Source organism: Mercurialis annua, linkage group LG5 (assembly GCF_937616625.2).
Source record: "Mercurialis annua linkage group LG5, ddMerAnnu1.2, whole genome shotgun sequence".
Classification (NCBI taxonomy): domain Eukaryota; kingdom Viridiplantae; phylum Streptophyta; class Magnoliopsida; order Malpighiales; family Euphorbiaceae; genus Mercurialis; species Mercurialis annua.
In genome coordinates, this window is record NC_065574.1 from 55,781,535 (window position 1) to 55,794,615 (window position 13,081).

Below are 13,081 nucleotides of genomic sequence, written 5' to 3' on the forward strand. Positions count from 1 at the left end.
AAAATACAAATACTAATCACTACAAAAAATTCATTATATCGTGATAAAAAATTTAATGACAAAATAAATTTTGTCATAATATGCGGACTTATTGTGACAAAATTTATATTTTGTAGTAATTAAAATTAAAATAAACAATATTATGATAAATTTATATTTTGTCAAATATTTTTATCACCATAAAAGCATTTAATTTTTTAGTGACAAAATATTTGTCATAAAAATTGTTTTATCACTATTTATTATAAACATAATTGTGATGATATAATAAATTGTCATAATATAAAATAAATTTATTGTGACAATGTTTTTTTGTTACAATTAAGATAAAAACTAAATATTATTATGATAAATTTATATTTTATCAAACTTTTCTTGTCATAATAAAAAAAAGGCCTAATTACTTAAAAACCACTCACCTTGTAACTTTTTTTCATTTATACCACGACCTAGGAAAATTTTCAATTTTACCCTATTTTCGATTTTTATGTTTCGTTTATACCCCAAGAGTAATTTTTTTGATAATTTAATTAATTTAAAGATGAAAATATTAAAAATAAGATACATAAATGATTAACATTAATGTTTTATTAGAATATAGGTTAAAAATGAAGGACTAATTTAAACTTTTTTTCAAAAGAAAATAGGTCAATTGAACTCATTAGGGTAGAGATGAAACATAAAAATTAAAAATAGGGTACAATTGAAAATTTTCCTAGGTCATGGTATAAATGAAAAAAAGTTACAAGGTGGGTGGTTTTTAAGTAATTAAGCCTAAAAAAAACTAACATTTTCAAATTGTATTTGTTGCCCACGTCAGAACCGTTAAAACAAATTGTCCCACGTCCTAAATCCCTGCTAGACCACTCTCATTCATCTTCGTGTGTCTGTACATTTTAAACCAAATAACCCTAAAAATTAATTAGTCCCGCTGTTCCTTCTTTTTTCTACCGCCGCTGTTCTGACTGCCTCCAGTTGCTCCCTCATGCTTCCGGTGTTCTTTGCTGCCGCCAATTTTTTCGTGTGATGGTGCCGTTGGATTTTTCTCCTCTTTCCTTTTGACCTCGCCGCTTTAGATTCCTGGCTCCGCCTCTTTTTTATCGCCACTGCTGCTTCTCTTCAACAAGTTAGTAACTTTCGATCATTAACATAGCTAGTATTCTCTTTATCATAATTTATTTAGTTAATAATACAAGAATTTGATTTAGTACAGTTCTAATTATATGACATGCTATTAATTCCAGTCTTTGAAAAGACTTGAGGCGTTTTGAAAAGGTTGAAGCGATTGTAAATTACATGTTTTGGAGAAGAAATTTTTCTTATGAAATTCTGAATTTGTATGGAAAGTGACCAGCGCAAGAATTCATTTTAGTTTAAAGTTGTGTTTGATTGGCAAATATTTATAACCTCATGGTAAGGAATTAATTATTTAGAGTAACAACAACATGCTAAAATGTGGCTGAGATGATACAAATGAGTTCCTTTTATTTGTGGATTCTAAATTTGCTAATGGAACTTTCTTGTTTGTAACTACTATAGTTGTAATTGGAGGTCCTTTGCTCTTTTTCTCTGCTGTATAGGCTTTAACTTATGTGAACCCTATGAAGATCTAATCTTTGATGGAATATTGCTATTCATTTTCATATTTTGTGATTTTGATCAGCAAATTTTAAAGTTTTTGATTTGGTTTTAAATGGTTTTTTTTCCTTCACTAATTTTGTTGAACTAAGAAAAAACTTTCAATTTATAATCAAATCCAGTTCAAATTTGATCAAAATTGGGCTAAAGAAGAAGAATTAGGTAATATCATGATCAGAAGAGATAAGTTTGAACCTTAAAGCATAGGTGGTTGGTTGGAGAGAATAGTAATAGAAATTGTTGGTAATGCATGAAAAGGAATGCAAAGTGGCAGCTTTTGTTCGTTGCAATAAGATATTTGAATTTTTGAAACTCTAAAGTGTTGTTCTGTTTCTTTTTATGACTTCTATTTGTATGGTTGTTTTCGAGTGATACAAGGGAGCTGTGTGAAAATGCAACGGTTGTGTTATGTGTTAGAGGGTCCGCCGCAAATTGGGTTTGGAATTTGGAAGTATCTTTTACAGTGATAGTTTAACAAATAGGCTAATAGCAACAACAGAGTAGTGTTTTTTAGTCAAGTCAATGGATAAATAGATTGTTAAATCATACTAAAAATAAAATTATCAATTAAGTAAAGCGTCTTAATATTTCAACAATTTTAAGTAAATAATTTTTTTGTACAACATTCAATTTTAATCACTCTTTGTACATTATTCAATTCAATTTTAATGGTTGCACATGATTAGTGTTCCAAAGAAGCATGAGCAATTGTCAAGCTGTTATTTATACTTTGTTTACTTTTTCTTAGGTGATTGATTTAGGTGGTAATGGGGTTATTTTTTATATTAGAATATTTACATAGTTTAATTAAAAGGTTAAGTCTGTATTAAATTTTCGGATCTCTCTTTATATTCTTGCAGCTCTACTTATCAGGAGATTTAAGTTATGATGACCGAGGAGGAGTCTAAGAAGTTTAAAGGTGTAAATCAAATTCTTGCAATATTCTTTTAAATTTTTTAATACATTATTTAATATTCTGTTTGTCAAAGTAAGGAGAAATTATACAGTAGTGCCTTAAGTTTGCAATTTGGTGTATACAAATAAGAAAAACTTTTGCAGATCAGTTTCATTGCTGATGAGTGTTCATGGTAATTTACTATAAATTGTGCTCTGAATGCGGTATACTGTATGCTAATGTAGTTCTCTACATATAGAACTAGAGTTTTTTATATAACGGATTTGTTTTTTTCTTTCTAATATTGATCATATTGCTCTTTTGACTATAAGATCTTCAAGTCTAATTTTATTTTATTTATTTTTATTGCAGATGGAAGTAAATGATTTGGCAGTGGAATAGCAACAAAATCGACATCTCCATTTATCAAATTTATTGTTTAGTTGAGTTTTTATATTATTAGCAACATCTTGTATTTATTTGAATAATTTATTATTTTAGGATATCAACACTTTTGTAATTATCTCATGTAGTTAACTTTGTTGAATAATTATCTATCCTATTTATTTTGGAAGTAAAATTATGATTTTTTTATCGATTTAGTGCTTTATATTATATATTAGCAAAATAATATTGCACTGAATTTCTTTTTTATAAATAAAAATTAGAATAATAAAAAATATATAATAATGTTCTTAAAAATTTGTGACAAAATAAATTTTATCAAAATTAAAATTAATTTCGTCAAAATTGAAATTGTGACAAAATAATTTCATCAAGTAATTTAAATTCGTCACTAAAAATAAGATATTTGTTATGACAAATTAACATTAATAATGACAAAAATTTATTAATAGTGACATAATTAATTGTCATAATACCTAGTTAATATGACAAAAAAGAATTATCACAAGAATAAATTTATGGTGACGAATTATTATTTTGTCATAATAACGTTATTGAGACGGGCTTGTTTTGACGAACTCCGTGACAAACACAATTTGTCATAATATATCATTTGTGACAAATTTTGATTCTAATGTGATGAATTTTTTTATCACAATAAGCCGAATTTCTTGTAGTGAATATTCAGTAATGAAATTATTATGATTTAATGGGAACTAAATATCATTTTACCCCTCAACTTAGCACAAAATTTTTAAAAAAAATTATATTAGCGAAAGTGAATCATTTTTATTCTAAATTTGGCCAATATCGTATCAAATACTTTCCCCCACTCTCACTCTATATAGGTTTAATTACTTAAAAAATCCCCACCTTTAATCTTGTTTTCGTTTATACCCTGACCTAGAAAAAATTTCACGTATACCATTGACGTTGTATTTATGTTTTACCTGTACACCAAATTTCAAAAAATAAATGATTTATTAAAAACAACTAAATATGAGGGTTATTTATACTTTTTTCTATTAAAAAAACTACAAACAAATACTCTATTTTTAAAAACGTTCAAATAAATTCTAAAATTAATTAATTTTTTAATTTAAATAAAATAAAATAAATAAAATATTCGTTATTAATTTTAACTAATTAACATACTCCAATTCAAAAACCGCTAATTTTTTTTTCAAATTAAGGTTTTCAAGCTCCTCCTCCCATGGAGGAGGAGCTCACTTCCTCTATGGAGGAAGTGAGCTCCTTCCTCCATGGGAGGAAGGAGCAGATCTGCTCTTTCCTCCATGAGAGGAAGGAGCAGTCCATGGAGGGAAGGAGCTCGCTGCTCCTCCTTCCATGGAAGGAAGAAGCAGTGAAAGGAAGAGAGCTCCTCCTACATGGAAGGAGGAGCTCAAAAATTGAAAAACAAAATTATTAAATTTGATGGCGGATTTTAAGATTTGTTTTAAGGTGGTAAGTCGGAAATAAAAATATTTTATTTGTTTTATGTAAATTTTTTATGGGTTTTAATTTTTAAAAGATTATTGATAATTAATACAAAATAAATTATTATTATTAATTGAATGTTTTTAAAGAAGAATGTGTTTTAATTAATGACATTGACGTGTGATTAGAATATATTCTAAAATTGAAGGACTATTTTAAATTCTTTTTCAAATAAAAAAAGGTCAATTTAATACTTCGAGGGTAGAGGTGAAACATAAAGACATCGTCAAGGGTATGTGTGCTATTTTTTCTAGGTCATGGTATAAACGAAAAAAAGATTAAAGGTGAGAATGTTTTAAGTAATTAAGCCCTCTATATAACGAAACATACTATGCGGTATCAAATAGTAATTTTTTAAATAATCCTTTTATATTATTTTATTTTTCAAATCGATACTTAATGATTTTTAAATAAAAGTTTATTCCTTATAATTTAAATTCTTCAAATATTTAAACAAAAATTTAAAATACCTTTCTTTTTTTAGCTTTTTTTAAAAAAAAAATATATGGATCTTTTTATCCTTTTTTCTTTCTTTCTACTCCTTCCTCACATCTAAACAACCTTAAATCCTAAAATTATTTGTTCGCATTAAATTACACCTTTTGAAACTATAAGGGTTTGAGAAATCCCCGAACAATTAATATTTTACGTTGTCTTATTCAACGGTATTCTCCCAACTTGGTTTTCCTATTTGAAACCAAGTTGGTAACGGCAAGGACAAATCAAATTTTCTATTCTCTAGGTTACTATTCGCTTGTGGTGGATTGCATGGGAAGTAGAGGTTGGCTTGCTTTATGTTGGAAACAAGGAATGAAGGTGGCATTACATTCTTTATTAGATAACCATATTGATATCAATGTGAAGCAAATTCGGGGTGTTGTGAGTTAGAGGTATACTGGGTTTTATGGCTTCCCTGCCGAGTTTGATAAAGGAAAATCGTGTGGGACCTATTAGATAAACTTTATAGAGAGAATCATGATGCGTGGACTGTGGGGGTAATTTTAATGAGATATTATGCCTACATGAGAGAATTAATGGTCAGCTTTGGGAGGTAAACAAAATGTTTAACTTCAGAAATGTGTTGCAGCATTGTAATTTAACAAACATAGGCTTCAAAGGTAGTCAATTCAGTTGGCGTCGGGGTAATGGTTGCAGAGACCCTATTTTTTAGCGTTTGGATCGTGTTGTTGGAAACCATGAGTGGAAGCAATTTTTTTCGGGTTCAACGATTATCACTTTATTATGAGAGGCTTCAGATCATGCTTCTTTGTTACTTGATACATGTGGCAGTAGGTTAAGAGAAGGAATAAAATTCAAAGATTTGAGGCGATGTGGATTCGTTGGGATGACTATGAGCAGGTGGTCCAATTAGCTTGGACTGGGGGGGGGGGGGTTTCTGCCGATTAATGAGAGAATTTGGCTGTGTATCTAGAGGTTACAGATCTAGAATGTGAATCATGGGAAACTTAACTGGTCAGATTCGTTGTAAAAGGCAACATCTATTCTTGCTTCAACAAGTAGCCGTTGCTCACTCTGAATTTCAAACATGCAAGCCGTTGAAAAAGAGTTAGATGAACTCCTCTGTTGCGAGGAAACATATTGGATGCAAAGATCCAAAGCGCTTTGGCTTAAACATGGAGATAAGAATACCACCTATTTTCACCAGAAAGAAAATCAGCGTAAGAAAATAAATTATATTGGGGGCCTATTTAATGACCAGGGAATTTGGTGTGTGAGAGAGATAGAGATATCTTATGTTGTTCGAAATTATTTGCAGCATCTTTTCAACTCCTTAGGAGTTCTACAGTTTGATGAAGCTCTGAAAGCGTTTCCAAATTTCTATCGCAGGAGGCTAGAAGTACCCTTGACCGGAGATACTCCAAAGAAGAAGTGATATGTGCTCTTAATCAAATGCATCCATATAAATCTCTAGGTCCAGATGGTATGTCCCTATAAAAAATATTGGCACATTGTTGGTAATGATGTATGTTATGTTGTGTTGAATATTCTTCATGGTGCCCCTATGCCTAAGAACATTAATCACACCCATATTATGCTCATTCCAAAAATTAAAGATTACGTGTCATTAAAAGAGACCAATTAGTCTATGTAATGTGTTGTATAAAATAGTGTCTAAAGTGATCACTAATAGAATAAAATTAGTCCTGCCGGATTTGATTTCTGAATCTCAGAGTGCCTTTGTGAGGGGTAGGATTATCTCTGATAATATATTAATTGCTTTTGAATGGTTCAAGTCTATGAATAGCAAGCATAAATGTAGTAAAAGTTACATGGCGATGAAGCTCGATATGAGCAAAACCTATGATAGAGTAAAATGGAGTTTTTGTTAAGGAAACAACAACAGCTCATTTTGACTCAACAAATCAAGAAGATAGTGATCCCACTAATCATGCTGCAATCATTACAGTTAAGGAATGATTGCAAGATTCTCTACAATCATTACTTAATATAGAATATAAGTATTTGATATTTCCCTTGTAAATTCCTTTAACCATGGATGTATCTTGTGTATATATACTTTGAGAATGCAATGAAATGAGCAGAGCCTTCATTCATCATTTTTGCTTATTTTAGAAAAATTAACATGGTATCAGAGCCTTGTCCATTCACACAATTTGAGTTTGACCCGGCCCACGTGAGATTTACGTGAGGGGGGACTTTGTTGCTCGGCCCGTACACGCTATGCGTGAGGGGGAGTGTTAAAGTGGGAAATCCCACATTGGTTGTGTGTGTGAGTGGACATGTGTTTATATATTGGTTGGGCACCTCCACTTAATACCAATTGATTTTAAGATGGAATCTAACATGGTATCAAAGCAAGGTTAGTTGCTAAAGGGTTTACTCAAGTTTCTGGACTTGATTATGACGAAACTTTCAGCCCCGTTGTAAAGCCAACTACAATTCGTTTGGTTATTGCTATCTCTCTTTCGTTTAATTGGAACATGAAGCAACTCGATGTTAAGAACGTTTTTCTTCATGGAAATCTCAAAGAAACAGTGTACATGGAACAACCTCCTGGGTTCGTTGATAAAACTAAGTCAGATCATGTTTGCCTTCTTAAAAAATCTCTTTACGGGCTAAAACAAGCACCTCGCGCGTGGTTTGATCGACTTTCTCAATATCTCCTTCAGTTGGGTTTTTACTGCAGTAAGTCTGATCCTTCATTATTTGTGCTTCGAACAAGTGATATTACAGCTGTTCTACTTATTTACGTAGACGATATTCTCATGACTAGAAATAATGAAATCTTTCTTCAAGAGCTTATTCAAAAACTCAGTCATGAGTTTGCCGTTAAAGATCTTGGATCTCTTCACTATTTTCTTGGTGTGGAGATAAAACAATTCCCAGGTGGTGTTTTTCTTGGTCAACAGAAGTATATTACTGATCTGCTTCATAGAACAAAGATGCTGGAAAGTGCACCCTTTGCCACGCCAATGACCACAAAAGAAAAACCGACTTCTAGTGACTCTGAGCTTGTGGATGCCACTCTTTACCGTAGCATTGTAGGGGCCTTGCAGTACCTCACATTCACTCGCCCAGATATTGTTCATGCCGTCAATCGGGTTTGTCAATTTTTTGCGAATCCTACTTTAATTCATCTTAAAGCGGTAAAGCGTATCCTACGGTATTTAAAAGGTACCCAACATTTTGGCCTTCGATATACTTCTCAAAGCCCAAATTCACTATATGCGTTTAGCGACTCGGATTGGCAGGCTGTCAAATAACTCGAAGAAGCACTACATGATTTTGTGTTTCCTTAGGAGCTAATTGTATCTCTTGGTGTTCGAAGAAACAGCCAACAATTTCTCGCTCAAGTTCAGAAGCCGAGTATCGGTCTATGGCATCGACAGCTGCCGAACTTACTTGGCTCAGTTTTATTCTCTGAGACGTCGGCGTATCGCTTCCTCAATCTCCTCAACTATTTTGTGACAACATCAGTGCATTACATATGTCCGTTAATCCTACGTTTTATGCTCGCTCCAAACACATCGAACTAGACTACCATTTTGTTCGTGAGAAAGTGGCCATGGGACAGCTTGTTACTCGATATGTCTCAACATCAGTCCAACTAGCTGATATCTTCACCAAACCTCTCATTAAGCAGGTCTTTCAGTTTTTTCGTGACAAACTGGGTGTCTGTTCTTCCACCCACGCCAGTTTGAGGGGGCATGTTAAGGAAACAACAACGGCTCATTTTGACTCAACAAATCAAGAAGATAGTGATCCCACTAATCATGCTGCAATCATTACAGTTAAGGATTGATTGCAAGATTCTCTACAATCATTACTTAATATAGAATATAAGTATTTGATATTTCCCTTGTAAATTCCTTTAACCATGGATGTATCTTGTGTATATATACTTTGAGAATGCAATGAAACGAGCAGAGCCTTCATTCATCATTTTTGCTTATTTTAGAAAAATTAACAGTTTTAATGAAAATGGGGTTCTCTAATCAATTTCGCTGCCTTAATATAAAGTGTGTTACCTATATGTCTTTCTTGGTTATGCTGAACAGGGTCCCTCAAAAGACATTCTTTCCTAGTCGTGGTCTCAGGCAGGGTTCTTGTTTATTATTTGTGCTGAGGTGTCATCTGGCCTCCTATGTAAGACACTATAGGAGGGGGAAATTCATGGAGTTCATGTTGTTAGGAATGCTCCTATAATTTGTCACTTATTTTTGCTGACAATTCTATTATTTTCACAAGAGCTTTTGAGAGAGAAGCAATTGAAGTTGAAAGTATAGTCCACTGCTACGAAAAGGCTTCTGGGCAATTGATTAACTTCGATAAGATGACAGCTTGTTTGGCAAGAATTAAACAATGAAAACAAACAAAAAAAGCTTACCTTTCAGTCCCTCATGTAGGGTCACGCCAACACTAATGTCCAAGTAAGAATATTCCTCTTGTATTGATTGTTTATTGTCAGTTTAGGGTAAAAATTAAAAAAGGGAAACAATGGTGGGTGAGTTATTCAAGGGATGATAAAAACTGACAGGGAGTTCAGGATTTAGAATTTGGGTTTCTTTTATCCTTATTACCCAACAGTGATGTTTTGCTGACAGTGAATTAATGGCTGTGCCATGTCAGCGACGCAGTAACGTTAATGAGAGAGGGAAGTTAGTTTAACGGACATGTCAACATGTAAACAGAAGCAGATGGACGGAAGGGGTTTTTGTTCGAAAATGGAACTTAAAGGGGTTTATTGTGTCCAAAAAAAGAAAAAATGTTTAATTATCCTTTTGGTGAAATCTAAAGGTTTTTTTTACCTTTTACCTAATTAGGATATAAATCACACAATGGCCCTACAAAGTAATAATACTAATGACATGAGCCTACCTAAAACTTATAAGACAATCATGTCTAATAAGTAATAACACATTCAATAAAGGTTTTTTTGGATAAAATTTTTCTATAAAGGTTATGATGAACAATGGAAACAAAAGTAAAACATCCCCAATTTGCAACCTGTAAAGTTATCACCCCTAAAATTTTAAAGAAAAATAAAATTAAAACTAGATAAAGCGACAATTTATATTAAATTAAAATATTAAATCTAAGCTAAATAATAATATATTGTACATGAAATCATTTGAATACATATAAAAAATAATATTATTCTTAAAAAGTTCAATTATATAAATATAGTTTGATTTTCAGATTTTTGGTATTTAAAAAAAAAAACACATCAAGCCAAAAATTTATAATAAACGACCTATTATTTTGTTCAATTTTTATCCGGTTTGATTATTTGCACACCACTAATTACAAGTAGGGAAGCGATACTTGAGAATATGTTGTGACGGAATTAATGTACATGGCGGAATCAAAACCATTTAATATGTATACACTTATGAATTTCATCTAACAAATAATAATAATATAAACAAATAACACAGAACTTTACGTAATTTGGTAATAAGGCTACATTTTTGGGCAAAAAAATTAAAACATCCACTGATCATAAAAATAAAATAAAATTATAGAGAATGACCAGAGAGAGAACATATTGATAAACTATTCCTTTTAAACAAACACTCATAATTAATTTAACATTCTACAAATAATTTAGCGAGCGTATTCAATAACCTTTCATTTCATTCGAGTTCAACTCTATTGATTCTTGGTTTGAAAAAACCAGCAACTTTCGATCCAGCCTTGTTATTTTTAATACTAGGTTTATCGATATTGAAAAATATTTAACACACTTTGTTCCACTTTTTGAAAACATAAACACATCTATAATAGAATTTCAGTTCTTAGTGGTTAGTGTCGCTCTGGGAAAAGTGCGCTACCTTATCTCCTCGAAACTTCCTATTCTCCCACCTTCTTATGAAAGGTACTCTATTATATATCTATCTATATAGCGTCAGTAGGGCCCCAGAATGCTAAATGGAGAAATCATGACCGCAAGGTATAGAGAGAGAGGCCATATGTGTCTATACCGTAAAATCGATTTTTGACAGAATGAAAAAACATACGTCATTTATTGATAGATTTTTTTAGAATTTTTCTTTCTTAGAATTGGCCGAAAAAAAAAAGCAACGCTATGGATACTACAATGAGATTTTTGGGGATATTCCTTTTTTGGGGATACTCCTTTCTCATAATTGCCCGTATAAAAAATCCATGAATTCTGCACTTTCTATGGATTTCATCGAAATCCACCGTTTGATATGAAAAAATAGCTTGAGAATCCTGAATTGTGAAAATTCCTTGTCACTCAAAATCCATCATCTAAAATCCCACCTCATGGGTGGAAAAATTGGAATTCATCATTTTTAATGAATGGTGAATTGTTTTAAATTTTAATTATTTCAAATATATCCTTATAAATCTATGGATTTTATATTCAATCCAAATGGAATGCATAAATCCATGAATTTCTATGGATTCAAGAAAATCAATTGATTTTAAAAATCTTCAACCAAACCAAATAAATATGTTGTTTTGGTTTGGTTTACTTTGATTATTTAGTTTGGTACTCTCCTACAAATAACACCATAAAGCACGTTCATAATTGCAAAACGTTTTTGAAAAGTGGCATATAAGCTTGAGTGATTGAAGCAAAAGAATCCAAATATAATAAATGAGGTGGTAATGGTAGATATGGTGGTATATTACTCAAAGTTGTAGTGCTTGTCTACAGCTACCGAGACATCCCAAGTGCAGCTCATTCCCTTGGGGAACACAACCAAGTCACCAGCACCCATTTCAACACCCTCATCTGAACCATCAGGATAAACCTTCACTTTGCCTTGTAGTAGATAACATGTCTCTTTTGCAGAATATGTCCATGGGAATTTGCTTGGAGGGCAGCCCCACCTATTTCATGAAAACAGAAGATGACTGAACCTCCCTCCCTCCCTTATGCGAGAACATTTCATAGTCAGAAACAAATGAGGTCGGGAAACTTACTTAGGCCAAGAACGGACTCCAAGCTCAGTGAGGTTGGACTCGAGCGGGTTGGTAGTGATTTTGATTCCACATTTCTCAACAGTTATAGCCTCTGCTGCTGCCATAACTCTGACGCTTCTTCTTCTTGACAATACGCTCTTGCTACTAGTAAAACATAGGGTAGTACCGCTACAACTTATGCATCCCATTTTTTTGCTAATTTTAAACTTGTGCTTCTTTTTTTATTCCACCCACAACACAACCACAAGTGTAAGGCTCTCAGCTGCTCCACTCGTGTCTCATCCCCACACTGAAGGACAAAGGCTTCATTTCCTCCTTCCAACTTCCATCAAATTATCATATACCCCCCACCTTTACAATTTTCATTATTCAACACATTTCTCACAATTTTAGAATAAGGTATTCATGTTTTCACTCATATTTTCAGCTATAAAAATGCTTTTATATGGACTTACAATAAATTCAAAACAACCAAAATATAATTACATATTTAATTCTATAATAATTCCATTATTATTCCACTCAAATTAGAAAATATAAACTCATTAAATATTTAAGATTTAATCTTTAATTATTTCAACACTCTCTTAATTCAAGACTACAAAATTAATAAAAAAACTAAACTATTTTTCCTTTTCCTTTAATTGGAGCACATTTCTCCAATCTCTTAAAAAACATTTGACTTATTTGTCCAAAAAAAAAAATCTCACTTTTTTTAATAACATTCTGACGTAAGAAAAATCCCAATTTTACCTTACTTTGCTTTTGATTAACTTCTATGGAGAAGGAGTTGCTCGCTCCTTCAGGAGCAGCAGTAGCTCCTTCTCCAGATCGGAGAAGGAGCTCCGGTGGGTCGCCATTGTTTTTTTTGAAGGTCTAAGCCGCTCGACGGAATTTATTTTTTTGTTGGTTAAGCGTTTTAATTGTTTTGGTAAATCGATTTCGTTTTGTGTAAAGGAATTTTTTTACGGTTTTTATTCTAAAAAATTATTTATAATTAATATAAATTAAATAAAAAATTATAATTATTTGATTTTAGTGAGGAAAAAGTTTTTTTTTTTATACTATTAGTAACATTAGCATTTAATTAGAATGTAAGTTAAAAATGTGGGATTATTTTAAATCTTTTTTCAAATAAAAATAGATCAATTTAGTGTTTTGGTGTACAATTGAAACATAAAAATCTAAATTAGGGTAAAATTGAAG

General features: G+C 31.8%; 1 protein-coding gene and 1 long non-coding RNA gene across 2 annotated transcripts; one reads left to right on the forward strand and one right to left on the reverse strand.

Moving 5' to 3' along the window:
* Positions 1-795: 795 nt before the first annotated feature.
* On the forward strand, positions 796-3,129 carry LOC126680228 (uncharacterized). Its single transcript, XR_007641081.2, has 3 exons — positions 796-1,126; positions 2,499-2,557; positions 2,906-3,129. It is a non-coding gene; the product is annotated as an uncharacterized LOC126680228 (long non-coding RNA).
* Positions 3,130-11,453: 8,324 nt separating this feature from the next.
* On the reverse strand, positions 11,454-12,138 carry LOC126680136 (uncharacterized). The gene is made up of 2 exons (XM_050375191.2): positions 11,876-12,138; positions 11,454-11,782 (listed from the first exon to the last, which is right to left on the reverse strand). The coding sequence occupies exons 1-2, from the start codon at positions 12,061-12,063 to the stop codon at positions 11,578-11,580; spliced, it is 393 nt and encodes a 130-aa protein (XP_050231148.1). The 5' UTR covers positions 12,064-12,138; the 3' UTR covers positions 11,454-11,577.
* Between the last annotated feature and the right edge of the window lie 943 nt (positions 12,139-13,081).

Bases quoted from the DNA above. Each gene is read 5' to 3' on its own strand.
- LOC126680136 (XM_050375191.2), bottom strand. From the start codon at position 12,063: ATGGGATGCATAAGTTGTAGCGGTACTACCCTATGTTTTACTAGTAGC. The intron at 11,783-11,875 runs GTAAGTTTCCCG...TTCATGAAATAG, and splicing joins GGAGTCCGTTCTTGGCCTAA to GTGGGGCTGCCCTCCAAGCA.